The 22,203-nt window shown below is 40.8% G+C and overlaps 1 protein-coding gene across 3 annotated transcripts in view; it reads left to right on the plus strand.

Annotated features, from left to right (window-relative positions):
• Positions 1–22,203, plus strand: part of gramd4a (GRAM domain containing 4a) — a 47,256-nt gene that overhangs the window by 1,920 nt on the left and 23,133 nt on the right. For 2 of the 3 annotated variants that reach the window (XM_057853912.1, XM_057853913.1), the window contains exons 2-3: positions 5,479–5,683; positions 10,345–10,465. In XM_057853912.1, coding sequence (XP_057709895.1) covers positions 5,479–5,683; positions 10,345–10,465 — 326 coding nt within the window. Of the gene's footprint in view, positions 1–5,478; positions 5,684–10,344; positions 10,466–10,996; positions 20,510–22,203 lie in introns of those variants that run through there. The other variant, XM_057853914.1, reaches the window with a different exon arrangement.

Below are 22,203 nucleotides of genomic sequence, written 5' to 3' on the forward strand. Positions count from 1 at the left end.
CCTTTGCAGTCTTGTGATTGCAGCTTTCTTCACGGCATCTGTCACGGAAAAATGCCAGTTGATGTTGAAAATATAAATGTGGGCCGTCTGGCAGTGTTATTCGGGATGATAATCCTGGAAGAAAAGTTATTTAAAGGCCATGTTAATCCCTTTTTCCCTCTAGGATAGCCCAGATAATTAGTGGAAGACCTCATATGCTTTTAACCCATTGGATGCCGTTGACACGTCCAATCGCTGTTCTATACAGTATCAGGAACAAATGGGAACATATCCAACGTGCGATGAGCAGAAACAAGCCCTCCCGAGTGGGTCGTTTGATATGGGGGGGGATTATGTCTTCATAAAAGTGTGCAAGTGTGCAGAGACATTGCCTCCTGGAACTATTTTATATATCAACAATCAATTAGATTAAGCGTTCGTCATCCGCTAATCACTCCCCTCTGGAGTACTGCGGGCCGCAGCTGGACCGACATGAAGCAAGGGGTGCTGGCAGATATATTTTAACGCCTAAAAGTGACCTTCGTAAAGTTGGCCCCCCCATCAGACGCGAATTCGTATTAAAAATGTCAATCGTTTGTGCTTGTTTGAGCTGTACAAAGTTCTGTTTGTGCTGCTAGCGTTTTACAGCTATTGAGATATTAAATTCAAGTGATGACGTCACTCGCAGCTTTTCCGGATCCAACTCCCGCGGCTGATGGAGCGTACCAATTCTCACAATAAGAGGGGTGTAGCGCACACGTAGCACAAACAAATGGTCCCTTAAAGTCCCACCCCTGGACTGTATACAATATACTGTATTAGTTTACTTGAAAGTACGGTCATATCAGTATTGAAGCATATGTACAGTGGGGCAAATAACTATTTAGTCAACCACCAATTGTGCAAGTTCTCATACTTGAAAAGATTAGAGAGGCCTGTAATTGTCAACATGGGTAAACCTCAACCATGAGAGCGACAATGTGGGAAGAAAAACAGAAAATCACATTGTTTGATTTTTTTAAAGAATTCATTTCCAAATTAGAGTGGAAAATAAGTATTTGGTCACCTACAAACAAGCAAGATTTCTGGCTGTCAAAGAGGTCTAACTTCTAACAAGGTCTAACAAAGCTCCACTTGTTACCTGTATTGTATGGCACCTGTTTAACTCATTATCGGTATAAAAGACAACTGTCCACAACTTCAGTCAGTCACACTCCAAACTCCACTATGACCAAGACCACAGAGCTGTTGAAGGACACCAGAGACAAAATTGTAGACCTGCACCGGGCTGGGAAGACTGAATCTGCAATAGGTAAAACGCTTGGTGTCAAGAAATCGAACTGTGGGAGCAATTATTAGAAAATGGAAGACATACAAGACCACTGATAATCTCCCTCAATCTGGGGCTCCGTGCAAGATCTCACCCCGTGGCGTCATAATGATAACAAGAACGGTGAGCAAAAATCCCACAACCACACAGGGGGACCTAGTGAATTACCTACAGATAGCTGGGACCACAGTAACAAAGGCTACTATCAGTAACACAATGCGCCGCCAGGGACTCAAATCCTGCACTGCCAGACGTGTCCCCCTGCTGAAGCCAGTACACGTCCAGGCCCGTCTGCGGTTTGCTAGAGAGCATTTAGATGATCCAGAAGAGGACTGGAAGAATGTGTTATGGTCAGATGAAACCAAAATAGAACTTTTTGGTAGAAACACAGGTTCTCGTGTTTGGAGGAGAAAGAATACTGAATTGCATCTGAAGAACACCATACCAGCTGTGAAGCATGGGGGTGGAAACATCATGCTTTGGGGCTGTTTTTCTGCAAAGGGACCAGGACGACTGATCTGTGTAAAGGAAAGAATGAATGGGGCCATGTATCGAGAGATTTTGAGTGAAAATCTCCTTCCATCAGCATGGGCATTGACAATGAGACGTGGCTGGGTCTTTCAGCATGACAATGATCCCAAACACAGCCAGGGCAACAAAAGGAGTGGCTTCGTAAGAAGCATTTCAAGGTCCTGGAGTGGCCTAGCCAGTCTTTAGATCTCAACCTCATGGAAAATCTGTGGAGGGAGTCGAAAGTCCATGTTGCCCAACGACAGCCCCAAAACATCACTGCTCTAGAACAGATCTGCATGGAGGAATGGGCCGAAATACCAGCAACAGTGTGTGAAAAGCTTGTGAAGAGTTACAGAAAACGTTTGCCAACAAAGGGTACATAACGAAGTATTGAGATGAACTTTTGGTATTGACCAAGTACTTATTTTCCACCATGATTTGCAAATAAATTCTTTAAAAATCAAACAATGTTTTTCTGTTTTTTTTTTTCACATTCTGTCTGTCATGGTTGAGGTTTACCCATGTTGACAATTACAGGCCTCTCTAATATTTTCAAGTCAGAGAACTCGCACAATTAGTGGTTGACTAAATACCTTTTTGCCCCACTGTATGTTACATGTATGTTAGCTTTAATGCTAATGCTAACAGCAATTTCAGTGAAATATATTCCTAAATGTCATTTAGGTGTGCTCTATTTTAGACTCTTTAATATAGGGCAGGTTTACTTATATGGTGCTTATTATAGCACTTAATCCACAAGCGACTGTGATTGGCTGGTGCGCCGTCTGTGACCTTTGTGGCTAACAGTAATGTTCATCTACTACAGGTCACGGACAGATTACTGTGTGCTTGTGCATATGACGCAGATATAGTTCTGTATTATTTTTTACTGTGTTTAAAACTGTAAAATAGTGTGATTTTTAAGGTCATTTTATGTGTTTATCGTGAGTAATCGTGTCCTAGTGTGGAAAAGGATGTGTTTAATGACCTGCCACTCACGCGGTTTCCACACACGGCAGGCATCGTCTGCCCACCAGTTGAAGCTGCACTCACTGGAGCCCGCGTGGGTGGGCTGTCTATATATATAGAAATTGAACAGGTTGCTACAATCGCATCGCATAGGGAAATTCTTCACTCGACTGTTTGTCTTCAGGTGCATCTCGGATCATTTGCTCTCCCAAGTATTTTAATGGCATGCTTCTACATTCATATTTCTTTTCTATTCAGAGCAGCTGCGTTATGTAAGGACATGAATGTTTGATAAGCATCAGATCAAATCCGAAGCAGTTGGTTTTAAAGTGACAGTGGAATGAATGAAGAATGCAGTGGAACTATCAGAGTCTATCTCAAGTGCATTTTTGGAGAATTTTAATCTTAGGCCGTTTTATTTTTCACTTGGATTGCACGTCAACTTGTGATAAACTCAAAGCAGAAGGATAAAAAGGGCTTTATTTTTCTGTTTATTAGTTGTTTTGTAGAACATCCTAGAACGATTTCCTGTTGATTGTTTATATCGCCATTAGAGCTGAAACGAATACTCGAGTAACTCGAGTTTAAAAACTGATCTGATTAATTTTATTCACCTCGAGTAATCGTTTATTTTGACAGCTCTAAGAATCACGTTTTGCTTGGACTACTTTTAATGCGGGACAACGCGCTGATGTCACGTGCATAGAGGAAGAAGCAAAAAAAAAAACTTACTGCAGCTGACAGCCACTACAAACGATGCCGACGTTGCTAAATACTAGCCCGCAAGATGCTACGTTGGTAGCAGGTAGCGTCTGATGAGTCTCATAGAGATCACATGTATGTTGAACTAGATGCGAAATGAGACTCGGCCACGTCTGGGCAGCGTTAGTAAACAGCCGCCATCTTAAAGCAGTAGAGCGCTAAGCGCTAATAAAGGGCGCTAAGCGCTAATAAATAAGATTAACGTTACTGCCACTAGCTCACGTAACGTTAGCCCTGCGGAGGGCTAGGTTTCTATTAATTATGACCACTTTCGATGCGTGGCTAATGAGTCTTACATACAGGCTTTAACATAACTTGAGTGATGAGGGTGTAAAATAAAAACTCAATAATGCTAACTATCAATTTTAGCTCAGTAGTCATTGCTGGATAAAACACCAAGTAGCACTGGTCCCTAATGTGCTCCAATACAGCCTGTATCATACATTCATCATTTATAATACACCTATCAGGACTTACAGTTTAGACTAACTTAAAACTTAACTAGAACTTAAAAATGGCTTGACACAAATAGAAATTTAAATTGAAACACGTGGGAAAAAATCCTAACTTTTAAATGATGTGTGTTATCAAGCGTAACGGCATTTTCAGGTATATATATATATATATATATATATATATATATATATATATATATATATATATAATATTTTAGGGCTGTCAAACGATTAAAATTTTTAATAGAGTTAATTACAGCTCAAAAATTAATTAATCGTAATTAATTGCAATTAATCGCAATTCAAACCATCTATAAAATATGCCATATTTTTCTGTAAATTATTGTTGGAATGGAAAGATAAGACACAAGATGGACATATACATTCAACATACAGTTCATAAGTACTGTATTTGTTTATTATAACAATAAATCAACAAGATGGCATTAACATTATTAACATTCTGTTAAAGCGATCCATGGATAGAAAGACTTGTAGTTCTTAAAAGATAAATGTTAGTACAAGTTATAGAAATGTTATATTAAAACCCCTCTTAATGTTTTCGTTTTAATAACATTTGTAAAAATTTCAATAAAAAAATAAACTAGTAGCCCGCCATTGATGTCAATAATTACTTCCACAATGCTCATGGGTGCTTAAGCCTATAAAATCAGTCGCACCCAAGTGCCAGCAGAGGATGTCAAAACTCCATAAAACACAATTAACATGTGGGCATTTCACTGTACTGTCATTTAAATCTGTCTGAGCGGGGCATGTGCGTTAATTGCGTCAAATATTTTAACGTGATTAATTTAAAAAATGAATTACGGCCCGTTAACGCGATAATTTTGACAGCTCTAATTTTTTTTTTTATGAGATCTAAAGGTTTTTTGAGTGAAAGCAGTGAATTATTCTTTCTTTTTATTGTAGTTACATCTGAGATGCAATTGTTGGCTGTTTTCAACAATATACATCGAAAATAAAGACATTGATTGGCTGACTATGGTTCAAGATTAGATGAAATGTCTTGTTTTCTCATGTATATTTATAATTGCTCTTCACCTAAAAATATATTTGTTTTATCCGATTAATCGATAGAATTTTCAGTCGATTACTCGATTACTAAAATATTCGATAGCTGCAGCCCTAATCGCCATATCTTCAGATCATCGTTATTGTGAGCCTCGTATCGCAAATCATATCATGAGCTACCCAGAGATTCCCATCCTTATTCAGTGCATTTTTCTTGTTTCCAATGGGTAGGCAACTGTCTGAACAAGGTTGTCAACAGTCGATACAGCACGATAACACAACACAGCCATTATGTTTGCGACCATGCAATCACTCTAGCCATGGAAACGAGGTCAACTGATGCACTGCGGTCAAATACGTGTCAGACGGTTAAAAGGATATGCTTGTCGCGGGTCACATCCTGTGGAGGCTGACTTTCACATTTCTGTCACCCGACAGGGTTGCCGTCCGCCATGTTAAGTTAAAGCCCAGGTGCGCGGTGTTGACCATGCTCAGGCGCCTGGACAAGATCCGCTTCCGAGGCCCGAGGACGCGAGACGACTTCCCCGAGCTGGGCGACTCGCCGCCGGCCTCCGACAACGAATGTAGCGAAGACGTGCCCGCCAAGCCGCGCGCGGCCAACGAAGAAATCCCACGAGACCCTGTAGGTGCTGCCTAAACCTGACACTGACTGCGCTACTTTAGCTGTTTAGCCTCGGCGTGCCTTGAATGCATTAATGAATGTGTTTTGACGCTTTCATGAATTATTCTGTTTGAATTTGTAGCTCCGACTTCATCGCAGTTATCACTTCAGTTTTTTGTATTTCATATTTTTATGCATCCTTGGTGATTTTCATTTGTATTGCGCTAAGCCACGTTTGATAACTCAAGAAAGAAGAAAGGGATTATTCGTGTCGGCACAAACATACTCATCCAAAACCTCTGCTTCCGTAGGTTTCGCTGGCTAAAATTACATAAAGACTAGATCGTTACTAGGGTTGTTCCGATCATGTTTTTTTGCTCCCGATTCGATCCCGATCGTTTTAGTTTGAGTATCTGCCGATCCTAATATTTCCCGATCAGATTGCTTTTTTTTTTTTGCTCCAAATCCAGTTCCAATCATTCCCGATAATTTTTCCCGATCATATACATTTCGGCAACGCATTAAGAAAAAAATGAATAAAACTCGGACAAATATATACATTCAATATACATTCGCTGCCACCCTCCCAGTTAAAATGGATTGGACGTCTACTAGTGATAAACTCATTCCAATTCACAGCAGAAGCTTGTTTTTCTGTTTCTTAGTTGTTTTTAGAATATCCTAGAATGTTTTCCAGACCAATGTATCAATAATCGTTGTATCGTCAGATCATCATTATCGTGAGGTTTGTATCGTATCGTGAGGTACCAAGAGGTTCCCATTCCTAAACGCGACCATTCAATTTTTTCTGCGAACGTGTTTACCCACGTGAGTGTGTCTGCCCACCGGGGAGAGCTTCAGTCACGTCACCGCGGCGATGACTCACACACAAAAAGATCCAAAATAGGCACGGTGCCACACATGTGCGCAGTCCCGAAACGCATTCGTCGCCATTATCTCTGTAGAAGTCTTCCCCCGGCACCTGAATGGCTTAGTGGAACCCACTGCAGGGATGTACTCGGACTCCGTCACATGACTTGGCTTATGTGAAGCGATGCATTCAGGCATGGCAGGGACTAATTCAATGGGCTCTCTTGATTTTTTTAATTTTTTTTTAATCTTCATTTGAAGTGCGTTTTTGGGCCTCTTCTCTTGAAAAAGCTCATTTAGAATTAGGAAAAGAACTGCAGCTTTAAATGACCTCCGTGAAATCGCCCTCCCCCCATAAGACGCAAATTTATATAAAAATTAGGGTTGTTCCGATCATGTTTTTTTGCTCCCGATCCCGGTCGTTTTAGTTTGAGTATCTGCCGATCTGAGTATCTCCAGTCTGGGTTTTTCATGTTTCTAGGTCTAAAGTGGGGTCTTACTATTGTACCATAGAGTCCCTTTTTATTCAAACGCAGACGGATAGTCGGGTTGACACTGTTGTACCCTCGGAACTTGAACTTGTTTGTATGTTAGTTGAGGTTCTTATCCACCATCCGCACAATCCTTTGTTGAAATCTTTTCTTTTCCCTCCACATCTAGGGAGGTTAGCCACAGTGCCGTGGGCTTTACACTTATTGATGACACTGCGCACGGTAGACACAGGAACATTCAGGTCTTTAGAGATGAACTTGTAGCCTTGTAGGCTTCCTCCCAATTTTGCTTCTCAAGTCCTCACACAGTTCTTTGGTCTTCTTTCTTTCCTCCATGCTCAATGTGGAACACACAAGGACACAGGACAGAGGTTAACTTTAATCCGTTTTAACTGGCTGCAAGTGTGATTTAGTTATTGCCACCACCTGTTATGTGCCACAGTTAAGTAACAGGTGCTGTTAATTACACAAATTAGAGAAACGCATGATTTTTCAAAGGGTGCCAATACTTTTGTCAAGCCTATTTATGGAGTTTTATGTAAAATGATAGTGATTTAAAACATTTTTCATTCTCTTTTGTGTTTTCTCGTTGCAAGTAAAATAAATGAAGATGTTACTACCAAAGCATTTGTAATTGCAATTAATTTCTGGGAGAAATTGAGCATTATCTGACAGAATTGCAGGGGTGCCAATACTTTTGGCTAGCACTGTATAAGTCGCAGGCCCAGCCAAACAATTAAAAAGATAGTCCAGAGAATACGTTAAACATCTTTCCAACATCTTTTCTAACATGATCAAATTTACATGTGATAAAGTCATGCATAATTGTTGCTTATTTTTTCAATGGCTATTATTCCTGAATAAAAACAAGTTCTAAATGAACTACGACCTACCTAAATTAGGGATGTTGCGATCCAGGTTTTTGCGCTTCCGATCCGATACCGATATTGTTTTGCACTTCCGATCCGATACAGATACTGGCCGATACCGGCCTATCTGAGCATGTGTTAAAGTTTAAAGTTATTTAGCCTCCTTACTTAGTTGTCAGACTCATGTTGAAAAAGGTTTTAGTACTCTTGATAACAACTAGCTAGCTGAATTAGGTGAGTTTAAATAACACACAATGGTTGGTAACAAGAAACTGACCTGTTTATTCAGTGACAAACACAAAACATAAATAACAAACAGAAATGTCATAGTCAGTAAAATGTGCAAATAATATTGTAAACTGTCTTAAAAAAGCAAAATACACAAACAACCTCAGTGGAAAATCTCACAAACCCTCCAAGCTATTAGATGCTTTTAATGTTTCGTGCATTAGTTACAAAAATTGTATAAAAAACCTCTCAGGTTTAAATAAACAACTATTTCAGTATCAAGTTAACATTTTAAAACAGTAAATAAAATACTCAAGTCCCCATTCTGTATCAGCAGCTTTAAACTACATTCAATTCATTTAATTTTGCAATCAACTGTTAAAGTTGTATAAATTGCTCCCGTTATTCCATAATTTCCCTTCTGTCTACTTTCGACATGTGAAAGTTTTAAAACTGTTTTGAAGATAGATTCAAGTCATGATTTTGCCGATTTAGGAGTATTAGTGTTTTAGATAAAAAGTTAATTAGGTTCGCTTGCAAGGTTCACAACAGCCTACTAGGGAAGTCTCCTGCTTTAAGATGGCGGCTGTTTACTAACGCAACTAGTTTTCAATACTTTAATGTTGCTAATGCCGTCAAGTCTGTCATTCTGCATCTAGTTCTATATACATATGATATCTATTATCTACAGTAAAACGATGTTGACATAGTTTGTAGCGGCTGTCAGCAGCAGTCAGGTATTCTTGTGTTTTTTATCCAGCGGCATGAGTTGAGCATTGGCATTACCCGGGTCTATGACAAGCATGATGTTTACTCTCGGGACGCAATGCGGTCCGTTTCTCATTGCATCCCGAAGACCGCGCTGTGTATTAGTTCCGCTTTACTTGACATATTTCAATAATCGGGATTTGGATGTTTGTGAATCATTCTCGAATCTTCTACGGCTCAAGGATGTAATGACGGCTGGGCATGTTGTACCGTGGTTCTAAGTGTTGGATGGTGCGTCTTTACTCACGAGAGATAATGGCTCGTCATCCAGAATGAATTCTTCAGCAATGACTTTTGTTATTCCCTGGGCTTTGGGACTGTCGAGTGCCAGTTTGTCACGCATAGCAAAAGTTTCTGCCAGTGTTGGTTGCGTGGGACCTTTCTTTTTGTCTTGTGTTTTCTTAACATACTTCTTATATTGTTTGGTGGTATTTCGCTAAATGCTTGATTAGGTTGGTTGTATTAAAACTTCTTACAGCTTTACCACCACGCTTGACTTTATTGTGGCATAAGTTGCACTCTGCCTCTTCGTCTTTGTCGTCCTTTAAGGTGAAATGATCCCACACAGCTGACATTTTTACCGATAAAGTCTTTCGGTAAATTGGGAGACAGTAATGTAAATGTAGTGTGTTGAAGGTGTGCCGTAAAATGCGGACCGGATTTTAGGGAAACCGAAGCAAAAACTGGAATTGATTATGTAAATCGGCGCCCTGGAAAACCCGGACCGGACTTTAAAAAAAAAAAAAAAAACTGGATCGGAAGTCTGGATCGGAATTTTTCCGTGTTGGCCGATCCGATACCGATGCGCATTTTTTTGCCCATATTGGCGTCCAATCAGATCCAAATATCGGATCGGGACATCTCTAACCTAAATAGTCACCAAAGAAAAAGCACAACCAAGTGAGTGAGACCTGGAGCCCTCCCTCCCAGCAAGCTAAAAAGTATATATATATATATATATATATATATATATATATATATAACATAAATATATTCGTCTTAGACATGCTGATGCTCAAACACGACCTGACGTAACCCCCCCGCCAAGGCAGAAGCAGCCAATTGATTGAAAAGGCTGCGAGAGCGGGTGTGAAACGAATTACAATCGCTATTAATACCACAGTGCGGCACCAAACCTCATTAGGTGATGCTTTTCCTTCCGCATACATCACGTCCTTGCATATTTCATCAGGTTTGACTTATTTCTTTTTATTTGCTCCGATTCTTCCGCTAAATGAGCCTGTTTTTTCTAGCTTCTCTCTTGAAAAGCATTGTCAGGTCACCGCTTGTCTGGCGCTGGTTGAAAAGCCTCTGCAGTGTGTGTATACGCGCGTGTGTGTGTCTGCCTCTTAAAGGAAACCTGCAGTCATTCGCGCGAGCATCCTTTCTTTGACAACTCCGTTGCCTGGCCCATTACGTATATGTGTTGAAGTTTCATGCTTGTTTTTGCGCACAGGCTGGTTCAGGGTCTCCCATCATGGCAGCGGCGATCCAAGACTTTCAGAGATCGGAGTCGGACCGACTAAATGAAGTCAAGGGACACTTGGAAATTGCCTTACTGGAGAAACACTTTCTACGTGAGTACACCTTTGTGTATCCAGCAGACAATTGGTCTGCATTCGCTCCGTAGTATAAGTCGCACCAAACTATGGGGGGCGAAAACTACGGTAAAGAATAAACGTTAATACACTCACGTAAAGCTGTCGGATCACCTCATGGTGCAAGGGGCGAATGAAGAGGATGCTTAGATTCACAGATACACATACAGTAGAGCAAGGGCGTAGGTTTGCATAGGGACGGTGGGGACAAATCACTACCAACTTTTCAGGAGGCTCAAATTGTCCCCACCAACTTTTAAGCAACCTTATTTGCATTAGATAATGTGTTCAGTTATAAAGGTCATTTAGATTGTCTTCCCATTTGTTGTAACGATAGAATTGACTCCACCATTATTAAGTGAATTATTTTCAGACTTATATTTACCCCTTTTTCACTTGCTGAATGTGCCATTCCATGTTGTTTTTCCTCGAACGCACGTTTAATTGGCTAATGACTTGACCCCCCCCACCCCCACCCCCCCAGCTCCCTCTCCACCCATATACACGCAACTCTCACAGTACAGAATTACGTTACATGGGAGGGATATTAGAGGTTTTTTTCAGCCAGCAGCCCACTGTATGTAATGTAAAACGTAATTCTTGTGAAACGCACCACTAATTTTGCTACTGAAAGTCCGACCTGCATCACAGTCTCGCATTACCATTACATTAAACTGTGGGGATTTGCTAGTAGGAAGCTGTGTCCTACTGTATGTGTATTCTACTATGGTTACTAGAGGTGTGCAAAATTTCCGATTCTTAGATTATTCGCGATTCAGCCGTGGAAAATTCGAGAACGATTCACAAACATCCAAATTCCGATTATTGAAATATGCCAAGTAAAGCAGAAGTACGACACACTCAGCGCGCCGCGCGGTCTTCGGTACGCAATTAGGGACGGAGCGAGAGTAGCTAAGCATCATGCTTCTCATTACCCGGCCCCTCGGGTAACGCCAATGCTCAACTCACGGCTCTAGCTCAACTCATGCCACGAGATAAAAAAAAAAAAAAACAACAACATACCTGACTGCTGCCGAAAAGCTGCTACAAGTCACATTATGTTACGGTAGATATCATTTATATAGGACTAGATGCATTATAGCTTCGGTATCGTTACCAGCACATCTACAAAAAACTAGATGCGGGCGTAGTAACGGCCGCCATCTTAAAGCAGTACACTTCCCTGCAAGGCTGTTGTTGCGAACCTTCCAAGCGAACCTAATTAACTTTTTATCTAAAATACTCCTAAATCGGTAAAATATTGACTTGAATCTATCTTTAAAATAGTTTTAAAACTTTTACATGTTGAAAGTAGACAAAAGAGAAATTATGGAATAACAGGAGCAATTTTAACAACTTTAACGGTTGATTCACAACATTAAATTAATTGAAAGTAGTTTAAAGCTGGGCACTGTCGTTTTTTATTTACTGTTATTTTTGTATATTTGTTTACTGCTATATGTTAACTTGATACTGAAATAGTAGTTTGGTTTAGCCTGAGAGGATTTTTGAACAATTTTGGAACTAATGTACAAAACAAATTTAAAAAAAAAAAAAAAAAAAAAAAGGAGTGGGGTGCATCAATAATCGTTTTATAATCGAATCGGAGCCTCTGAATCGTAATCGTAATCGAATCGTTAGGTGCCCAAAGATTCCCAGCTCTAATGGTTACTGTCGAAACTTGATTGTTTACGTGTAAGTAAAGGATCACACTCAAAATGAACAAACCACTAATTTTTTAAAAACACAATAAACTGAATGACCGATTGCCTCGCGTGCACACTTCCATATTAGTTTCATCAATACTGCCGCTATTTCCGTAATTGGCAACTTACTAGTACATAAGACAGCAAGGGTACGGCGGCTCATGAGTGTCAAACAACATTTAACCAAATGTTCTACAATAACATTAATTAAACTAAGAAATATAGTAAACTGCTCAGCTGTAAGAAATTTAGTGTACCTAGGCATACCCGCTTTCTCCCCAGTTTTAAGTATATTTTACTCAGATTTCTTAAAATAATATAAAATAGCTAGCTAAAAATAAGATTAACAGACTAATTTTAAGTAAAAAAATTTTTGTATAGTCTTAAAAAAATTTCTTTGCCAGAAATGTTCTTAATTCAGTAATACAAATAGCTATATAGCATTTTTTTTCTTGATTTAGGTGAAAAATGACCGACTTTTATATGTATAGGCTTAATAAGAACAAATGGTAATATTTACTATAAGTGGAAGAATCTGACGCATCAATATGTTAACTAGCCTTTAAAACTCAAAACAAGATGAAAATTATTCAACTAGATTCAAGAAAAAGTCACAGATTGAGACGTTATACTGTAAATTTGCAGTGTGAAAGTTAGTATCGGTCAAGACAGATTAATTTTGCATCAATCATCGAGCCTATCAATTAATTAGGTTCTTCTTGGAGAGAAATGTAGCCCTGACCGCCTTTCACCCAATCTGTTTAGTTTTATTAATGTCCCATCCCCTGGAAAATGTCTACATGCAGGTTATGATTAAGGGTATATTGTCCCTACCAACATTTAGACCAAACCTACGCCCTTGCAGTAGAGGTCCCTCTTAGCCATTTGGATGCCAGGAAGATGCCAGGTAATAGCCAATGACAGAGCAGCCATAAGTATGCTATGTTCAGTAAACTCTGGGAGCTGCGAGTAGCAGCCCCTACTGTATTTTTGCCTCTTGTATCCTGAAGTTTCTTTCGTAACGAGGCTATATTTTCCCGTGTCGTAACTAAACTTGAGAATGATAAATCGATTCGACCGGATATCCGGTTTTACAGGTGAGAGATAAAGACGTATCGATAGTAAACTTAGCATTCGACGGTAATTAGCCATTAAATATTCAATGAACCGATAGTAGAGATAGAATTCGGCTATCGCGAGCAAAAGAATCGGCTTCTAATGCCTAGTTTGATGCATTGCTTAATATGATAACAATTTAGCTTTTACTTCACATGCAGCGCTTGTGTCATTCACCATACAGCGCACTTAGATTGAGACCGCACGCATATTAGATGGACAAACACCACTCACAGTCGTGGTTGCCTCAACCTCCCATGCATTTTGGCAGAACCGCTACTAGTCGCCGTTAGAGGTGGGAATCTTTGGGCACCTAACGATCCGATTACGATTCAGAGGCTCCGATTCGATTATTAATCGATTATTGAGGCACAACCCCCCACTGCTTTTAATTTTTTGTACACTAGTTTCAAAATTGTTCAAAAATCCTCTCAGGCTAAATAAACTACTATTTCACTATCAAGTTAAGCATTAAAAACAGTAAATAAAATACTTAAGTCCCGACAGCTTTAAAATACATTCAATTAATTTAATGTTGTGAATCAACAGTTAAAGTTGTTAAAATTGCTCCCGTTTTTCCATAATTTCCCTTCTGTCTACTTTTGACGTGAAAGTTTTAAAACGGTTTCCTCATTTAAAGATAGATTCAAGTCAAGATTTTGCTGATTTTTTTTTTTTTTTTTTTTTTAGATAAAAAGTAATTAGGTTCACTACAACAGAGCCTTCTAGAGAAGGCTGCTTTAAGATGGCGCCTGTTTACTAGCGCGGGAAAGTCTGTCATTTTGCATCTAGTTCTTGGTATGTGATCTAACACGGCCGTCGTCTGTCATTCCACATCTAGTTCTAGATCTATGTGATATCTACCATAGCCGTATTTTGCCGTATGTTTGTAGCAACTAACTGGGCGCTGTTTGTAGCGGCTGACGGCCGCAGTCAGGTATTATTGTTTTTTGTTTTTTTTATCTAGCGGCATGAGTTGAACATGATATTTACTCTCGGTCCGTTCTTCATTGCGTCCCGAAGACCGCGCTGACTGTGTTTTTTTATTTCCGCTTTACCTGGTATAATTCAATAATCGGAATTTGGATGTTTGTGAATCTTTCCCAAATCTTCCACAGCCGAATCACGAATAATCTAAGAATCGGAAATTTCGCACGCCTCTAGTCTCCGTCATTCCCCGATCGTCACGGGCTTGTCATAACAACGCGAGAGCTAACAAAACCACTGTAACGCATGCCCCGTAGCATTTTCTTCAAAGCCCAAAACGAAACTAGTAGTGGCAACGAAGCAACATGCTAAAACAATGGACAGTTTGAGCACCGACGCCAGCGACGTGCCGCAATTGATTTTCAACGCACCCAGGAAAACAAAAGTCGGACTTTGAAATGATGAAAGGAGCCAGATCTGTTCGCATGGGACAGAGCTAGTGTGATGTGTGGAGCGGTACAGAGATCGTGAGTGTTTAACCCTGAAAAATAACTCACTACAATGGTGGAAAGGGCAGCGCGACCCTCTGGAGATTTTGTTTCCACGAAACGCAGTCTACTTAAACATGAATATGTGGACGAGTTGATCTTCAAGAAAAATCTGCCCTTCAAAAAAGATATGGACAGTGATGAGGAATAAAAAATGTGGAAGCACAGGCATAAGTGAATGACTTTGCTGTGTATAAGGTTAAAGTAATGATTATTGACCTGTCTGTCTAAAATGCCATGTTTTTATTTCCCCAATTATACCAGTGGTAAAGCATAATTTATTATTTATGATAACACTAGAAGGTTTAATTCTTTTTTCTAGAGCTGCTGCATATAATTAATATTTTTTGCTTGTAAGATGTTTACGTTGAACGTTTGCACTGTAATTACTTACCTATTGTGTTCAAAACACCAGGAAAGACAGTAATTGAATTACTGCACTTTATTGATATCTGTCACTGCAGTTCTATTTTATTATCAATCCCATCCAACAAAATGACAGTCATAAAGTAAGCCTTTTTTTTTCATAAAAAATAAAACAACATTGGTATGAAATTTTGTTTAATTTTGCTATTAGAAAAGTGGTCTTTTTTATATGTTTAAAATACTGTACGAACACACACAACAAATGTTTACTATTGTATCGTTTTCACTCTGTATCGAACTGTATCGTTCTTAAACTGTATCGAATCGTATCGAATTGCTCGGCCTTAAAAATGTATCGTTTTATAATCGAATCTTAACCTGTGTATCTAGATACATATCGAATCGGCTTCATGCCAGAGATTCCCAACCCTAGTCGTAACCCGTAAAATTCCATTTATAGAAACGATCGTGTAAGTAGAAGTATGTTGTAATGTTATCCTCTAATGTCGGTTGTTGATTTAGGTGCATTACCTCTACCACCCACTGGATTTAAGGAGGACTAACTCCAACACGATTCCCGTACTGTGACGGTACGGGACAAACAGAAATACTGTTAGGCTTTTAGTCTGTAAGTATAAGGCCACAGGCACACCCAAACTATGAAAAAAAGTGTGACCTATACTCCAGAAAATATGATAATAATTTGTATATGTATGACTGGTGAATTGACAAGCAAAAAATGGCGCTTGTCGTCATCTTACAGTACTCACAAAAGCTCAGTGCCCAATTTGTAAATCATAAGGTGCCGGAAAGCAAAGTACATATGACAGCGCAGGGATGATGCGACAGGCACAGGTCCCGGATCATACGCAGAAAATGGTGCTGAAAATAACACGCTGGTTGTTGCTTTCCTGACTCGTTTTGAACCATCTTCCTTCTGTTTGAAAAAAAGACAGTTAATGCAACTGTCTTTTTGGCATGTTGAAATACTGTTTGATCCTAGCTGCTTGCTCCCCAGATGCTGCAAATTTCCGCAAAGTTTCTTTTTTATGTCCGGGGCGTGATTTGTTGGTCCAGCTTTTTAGTGCATCAACAAATCTCCGATTCTTGCAAATGACGTTAAATTTTTATAAACAACATGCAATTCTTGGGATTTGTTCTGCAAATGAATTCATGCATATTATTATTTATACTGTAATGTTTGTAACTAAGCACGGTCCCTTTAAAAGACGCTGTGACTGGAGAGCTGTGAGGTAGTAGGAAGCGAGGAAGCAAAAGTTCGCGGTTGAATGTGGCGGCAGTCAGCTGTTATTTTGTTTGTTTTCTTATTGTTGCCACAATAAAGTGAAGAAAGCCATCAACAACTCCGCTCCTTCTTTCTCCCCGTTCAGGGGCATTACAATACATTTTTTAAAAACGTTTTTATATTATTATTATTTTCTATACATGAGAGGTGCAGGATATGCGCAAATAAGTCCCGGAACACAGGGAGGCCAAAATCAAGAGGTGCCGGATCTTGTTCCGGCAAGATCCGGCACAAATTAACCTCTGCTAAAGCTAATATTTAGCAAGAGCACTGTTGCTAGTCTCATGCTGTATAAAGAACCGGGGTCTTTTTGGTTCATCCTTTGTTCTCTTATCGCTTCATGTCTATTAAAAGGAGAGCGAGGGCAAGACAAGGGAGTGTGTGAGAGAGTGAACACCTTATGCCATGTCCTCTCGCTGCTAATGTCTCCTGACGACGCTAAAAAAACAGATTTATTGTCAGCCTGTCGAGATTTGTGCTCGATGAGCCTCGGCAACCCCGTATGGGGTCGTCTTGCTACCTCATTAGATTTTCTTTTGCTTCTCATCTTTATTTCTAGCGGACTTCTTTTACATGTGCTATCAACCAAACCTACCTAGTTTTTGTCTCCAAGATGTGATCGACAAGTAGGTCAATGGCTTTTTAAGATCTCAGAGGTGTAGGAGTTGGCTTTCCTTCTCAAAATAATGCCAGGACCCCACGCTGCCTGCGAAAACAAACACCTCACTTAGGAGTATTGTATTCGGGACCTCACCGGACACGCAAGTTTCCATTCAAAATATTGCGTGGATGCAGACACGGTGACCCGTGCCCTTCCTTTGGCATTAGCGGGTGCCGCTGCTATTGTTGGGGAACTTAACTGGTTAATATTTAACCGCCTAGGCATGGGATCACAGAAAAGATGGTGCTTCTTTGGACTCTTTTGGATTGAATTGTATTATCAAGGTTTGCCTTGAAGAAGTTCCTTGTTCTACTGCTCGGTAACTACAGGTGTCAGTTGTTACTTTAGTGTTCCTCGTGTACCATTCACTTCCTGTTTCCTTCCCACAGACTGCCTCCGTTTCCCCAATCAGTTTGGATGCTCGTTGGCCTCCCAACCACCACCTCTTTCCTCTTTCTGTCTGAACCCGACTGCAGCTGTTTATTTTTGGTCAAGGTGTCTTCCTGTTCGAGTTTTTTTTTTTTTGTTCCTGCCACAGCAATGACAAATTACATTAGGCCTTAGGTCATATGTAAGTGCATCATCTCCATTTCAACTTGTTTTCCAGTGTATAACAATGCAAGATTAGCATAGCGTGCGACAAGTAGAGCACCATATGGAAAGACGGATCGATGCAGTTCAATGTAGCTCGTGATGGTTACAGGAACTGTAAATTTTGATCCGACTGTTTCTGAAGGCATTAGCCACGTCAATAGCGCAACACTGTGACCTTGCGCTGAATTCAACCAAGATGATTAAAATGTAAACAAAGGTGCACATTGTGGCGCTTTGTGTTTTTCAATTTAACAGAACGACTATTGTCCTTTGGCTGCACTGGTAGTGAAGTGATACATCTGGCTTGCATTCATGCTGGTTTATTTCCTGATCTTTGGTGGGCGTCAGACAAACAAAAGATAAGAATGAGCATGTTGGAATTCTCAACAAACTTTGTACTTTTGCCAGTCAACAGGTCACGCTTTTGAGTTGCCTCCTTTACAGTCTTTTTGATATTGGAATGCTGTGCTGGCCCTTGTAAAAAAATTGAAGCAAAACACTCTGGAGGTGTTAATTTATGCAAGTATTCTAACTAGGACTGTGACAATATATCAAAAATGTGATATACTGCGATACTTTGTAGCCCAAAAGGTTATCCAAATGCTTCCAGCAAGAGTCCAACACAAGGAACCAAGACGTTTGCATCCAAAATCTTTGATTAGTAAAGTGTCTACGTTAGCTCGGTGGCTGCCATTGACCGCGATGGACATCCAATTCATCTTGACTGGTTTGGACGTCTTGCACCGTCAATGACACTGAAACCAGAGCATTCACAGCTAGTCTTTTGTGGGCATTTACAGGTCAATTCCTGTTCATTTTGAGTGACTTCCTATTCATTTGGGGACATTTTTGACTCACTTCCTTTTCAGTAACCCGAAATCAACAGGAAGTGACCTGTAAATGCTCTAAAATCAACAGAAAGTGAGCCGAAATTAATAGGAAGTTAGCCGGGGGTGCCCCAAAATCGAGAGGAAATTACCCAAAATGCACAGGAAGTGAGCTGAAATCAATAGGAAGTGACCAATGAACAGGAGAAGAATGAACAGGAGAATGCCCCGAAATCAATAGGAAGTTCGCCGGAAATGCCCTAAAATCAGCAGGAAGTGACCTGTAATTGCCCTGAAAGGAAAAATGAAGTGACTAAAAATTAACTTATTGCCTGGCATTGGCTGCAACTGACGGCCATAGACGTCAAATCTGACTGAAGTGGGAGGGATGGCCAGTTCAAACGGATTGGATGTCTACTACTGATACTCATTCAAATTTAGAGCAGAAGGATGAAAATAGCTTGTTTTCTGTTTATTAGCCGTTTTGCAGAATATCCTAGAAGGATTTCCTGTCCCGTGTATCGATAATTGTTGTATTCCAAATCATATCGTATTGTGAGTTACCCACCCCCCGTTCTAGCACCTATAACACTGTCTGCAAACACTTGAGTTTGTGCGTCTGCTGCATACAAATGAGTATACACTGATTTACTACTAGCGCTCTAAGATGACACCCCTTGAGAAGAAAGCCTTGTTTTTTGGTACAAAATGGAAGGTGAATTGTTCCACAGCTGAGATTTTCACATTTCTTGCTTGTCACGATTTGGCTCTAGGCCTCTATCTCACAATGGATCCATATATAGTGTATGTACTTTGTATATGCGTGGGCGAGTGAGGTCGTTGTTGTTTTCCAAGAGATGATTGAAAGCGATATTGTTCAGGGTCGCGTATGGAAGGTCACCGCGTGTTCTATACTAGGCGATCAATGCTGTGTCCTAGCTGCTGTTCCACTTCACGCTGGGATGAAAAAAAAGCCCCCCGCACACATTAGCTTCTGCTTTGGAACTGAAGGTCGGTTGATCCGGGGATGAATCGCATGAACTGGATGACTGTGTTATTTGTCGGATTAAGAGAGCAATAAAATCTTAGAGTAGTGTTGTACATTTCGGTCGGTTTATGTCATGTGCCTATCCACGGGGAGAAGGATGATTAGTGTATGAAGTCAGCACACTGTGGCGACAATAGGAATTCAGGTCACTTTGAGACATCGGGCCAGAGCCAAAGAAGACAATGTCCAAGTCACGAGATTGAAAAAAAACTGGGTTACACTTCCTCTTTTTTTGTCTTTTGCAAGTACAACCAGATCGCAGCGTATGTTTTGAGTGAGACTTCCCTCGGTCTCTCGCTCCGTGACCCTTAATGACCTCCACCTTCATGTAATGAAAAGCGCCTTTGTCCGCACTACTGATTGGAAAAGTTCTCACAGTACTTTTCCCTTTGAGGTCTTGGCAAACCTTGTTAGAATGTGATTTGCTGACTTGTGTAAATACGATATGACACAAAACGTGCAAGATACTCAACTCCAGTCGGAAATCGGAACAATATGTACTTGTGAGCGATTATACATTCCAAACCCTCTTATGGTGCAGGCCCCACCTCTCGGTACCTCCAGTGCCCCCCTCCTGTACTTGCCCATTGCCAAATCCACTCACCCCAATAGCAGTTGCAAACCAGCCCGAATGCGCGCAAGCGGAGTAGTTTTTGGTGTTGCCAGAAGAGAAGATAATGAAAGTGTTTCGAGATTTTGGAACGTCGAAATAAAGTGCAGAAGTGGCAGTTGTGGCTCGGTTTCAAGACAGACCCAAAGCGGCCTCCCTGCCGGCCTACTCTTGCTCCGGCGTTCCGACGAGCGGTCGGCTCCAGAGACGGATGGGGGTTTGCAAGGTTGACGACTTCAGCTTCGACAGCTTTGAGCTGCTGTATGCCGGAGCGGTCGAAAGGCTGAAGAACCACAAGAGTAGCGGCGGCCTCAGTGAGTTTGTCAGCTGACCTGCGATGGAAACTCTCATATACAGTGGGGAGAACAAGTATTTGATACACTGCAGATTTTGCTGGTTTTCCCACTTGCAAGCCATGTAGAGGTCTGTAATTTGTATCATAAGTTCTCTTCAACTGTGAGGGACGGAATCTAATACAAAAATCCAGAAAATCACATTGTATAATTTTTAAATAATAAATTTGTATTTAACTGCATGAAATAAGTATTTGATACATTACCAACTAGTAAATATTTCGGCTCTTTGTTCTTTTTTAAGAACCCCTCCTGTTCTCCACTCATTACCGGAAGTAACTGCACCTGTTTGAACTTGTTATCTGTATAAAAGACACCTGTTCACATGCTCAAACAAACAAACTCCAACCTCTCCACAATGGCCAAGACCAAAGAGCTGTGTAAGGACATCAGGGATAAAATAATAGACCTGCACAAGGCTGGGATGGTCTACAGGAAAATAAGCAAGCAGCTTGGTGAGAAGGTAACAACTGTTGGAGCGATTATTAGAAAATGGAAGAAGTTCAAGTTGACGGTCAGTCTGCCTCGTTCTGGGGCTCCATGCAAGATCTCACCTCGTGGGGCATTACTGATCATGAGGAAGGTGAGGGATCAGCCCAGAACTACACGGCAGGACCCGGTCAATGACCTGAAGAGAGCTGGAACTACAGTCTCGAAGAAAACCATCGGAAACACATTACGCCGTCATGGATTAAAATCCTACGGCGCATGCAAGGTCCCGCTGCTGAAGCCAGTGCATGTCCAGACACGTCTGAAGTTTGCCACTGACCATCTGGATGATCCAGAGGGGCAATGGGAGAAGGTCATGTGGTCGGATGAGACCGAAATTGAACTTTTTGGTCTAAACTCGGCTCGTCGTGTTTGGAGGAAAAAGAAGGATGAGTACAACCCCAAGAACACCATCCCAACCGTGAAACATGGAGGAGGAAACATCATTTTTGGGGGCTGCTTCTCTGCCAAGGGTACAGGACGACTGCACTGTATTGAGGGGAGGATGGATGGGGCTATGTATCGCCAGATCTTGGCTGACAACCTCCTTCCTTCAGTGAGAGCCCTGAAGATGGGTCGTGGCTAGGTCTTCCAGCATGACAACGACCCAAAGCACACAGCCAGGGCAACTAAAGAGTGGCTCCGTAAGAAGCATCTTAAGGTTTTGGAGTGGCCTAGCCAGTCACCAGATCTGAACCCGATAGAAAATCTACGGAGGGAGCTGAAAGTCCGTGTTGCCCGGCAGCAGCCCCGAAACCTGAAGGCTCTGGAGAAGATCTGCATTGAGGAGTGGGCCAAAATCCCTGCTGCAGTGTGTGCAAACCTTGTCAAGGACTACAGGAAACGTTTGGTATCTGTAATAGCAAACATAGGTTTCTGTACCAAATATTAAGTTTGATTTTTGTGATGTATCAAATACTTATTTAATGCAATTAAATGCAAATTTATTATTTAAAAATCATACAACGTGATTTTCTGTTTTTTTGTATTAGATTCCGTCCCTCACAGTTGAAGAGAACTTATGATACAAATTACAGACCTCTACATGCTTTGCAAGTGGGAAAACCAGCAAAATCGGCAGTGTATCACATACTTGTTCTCCCCACTGTACACGTCTTTGGTCTAAATTTTGATATGGAACATAGGTGGACACTAGATCTCAGTTG

The sequence above is a fragment of the Corythoichthys intestinalis genome, chromosome 13, assembly GCF_030265065.1.
Source record: "Corythoichthys intestinalis isolate RoL2023-P3 chromosome 13, ASM3026506v1, whole genome shotgun sequence".
NCBI classification, from domain to species: Eukaryota; Metazoa; Chordata; class Actinopteri; order Syngnathiformes; family Syngnathidae; genus Corythoichthys; species Corythoichthys intestinalis.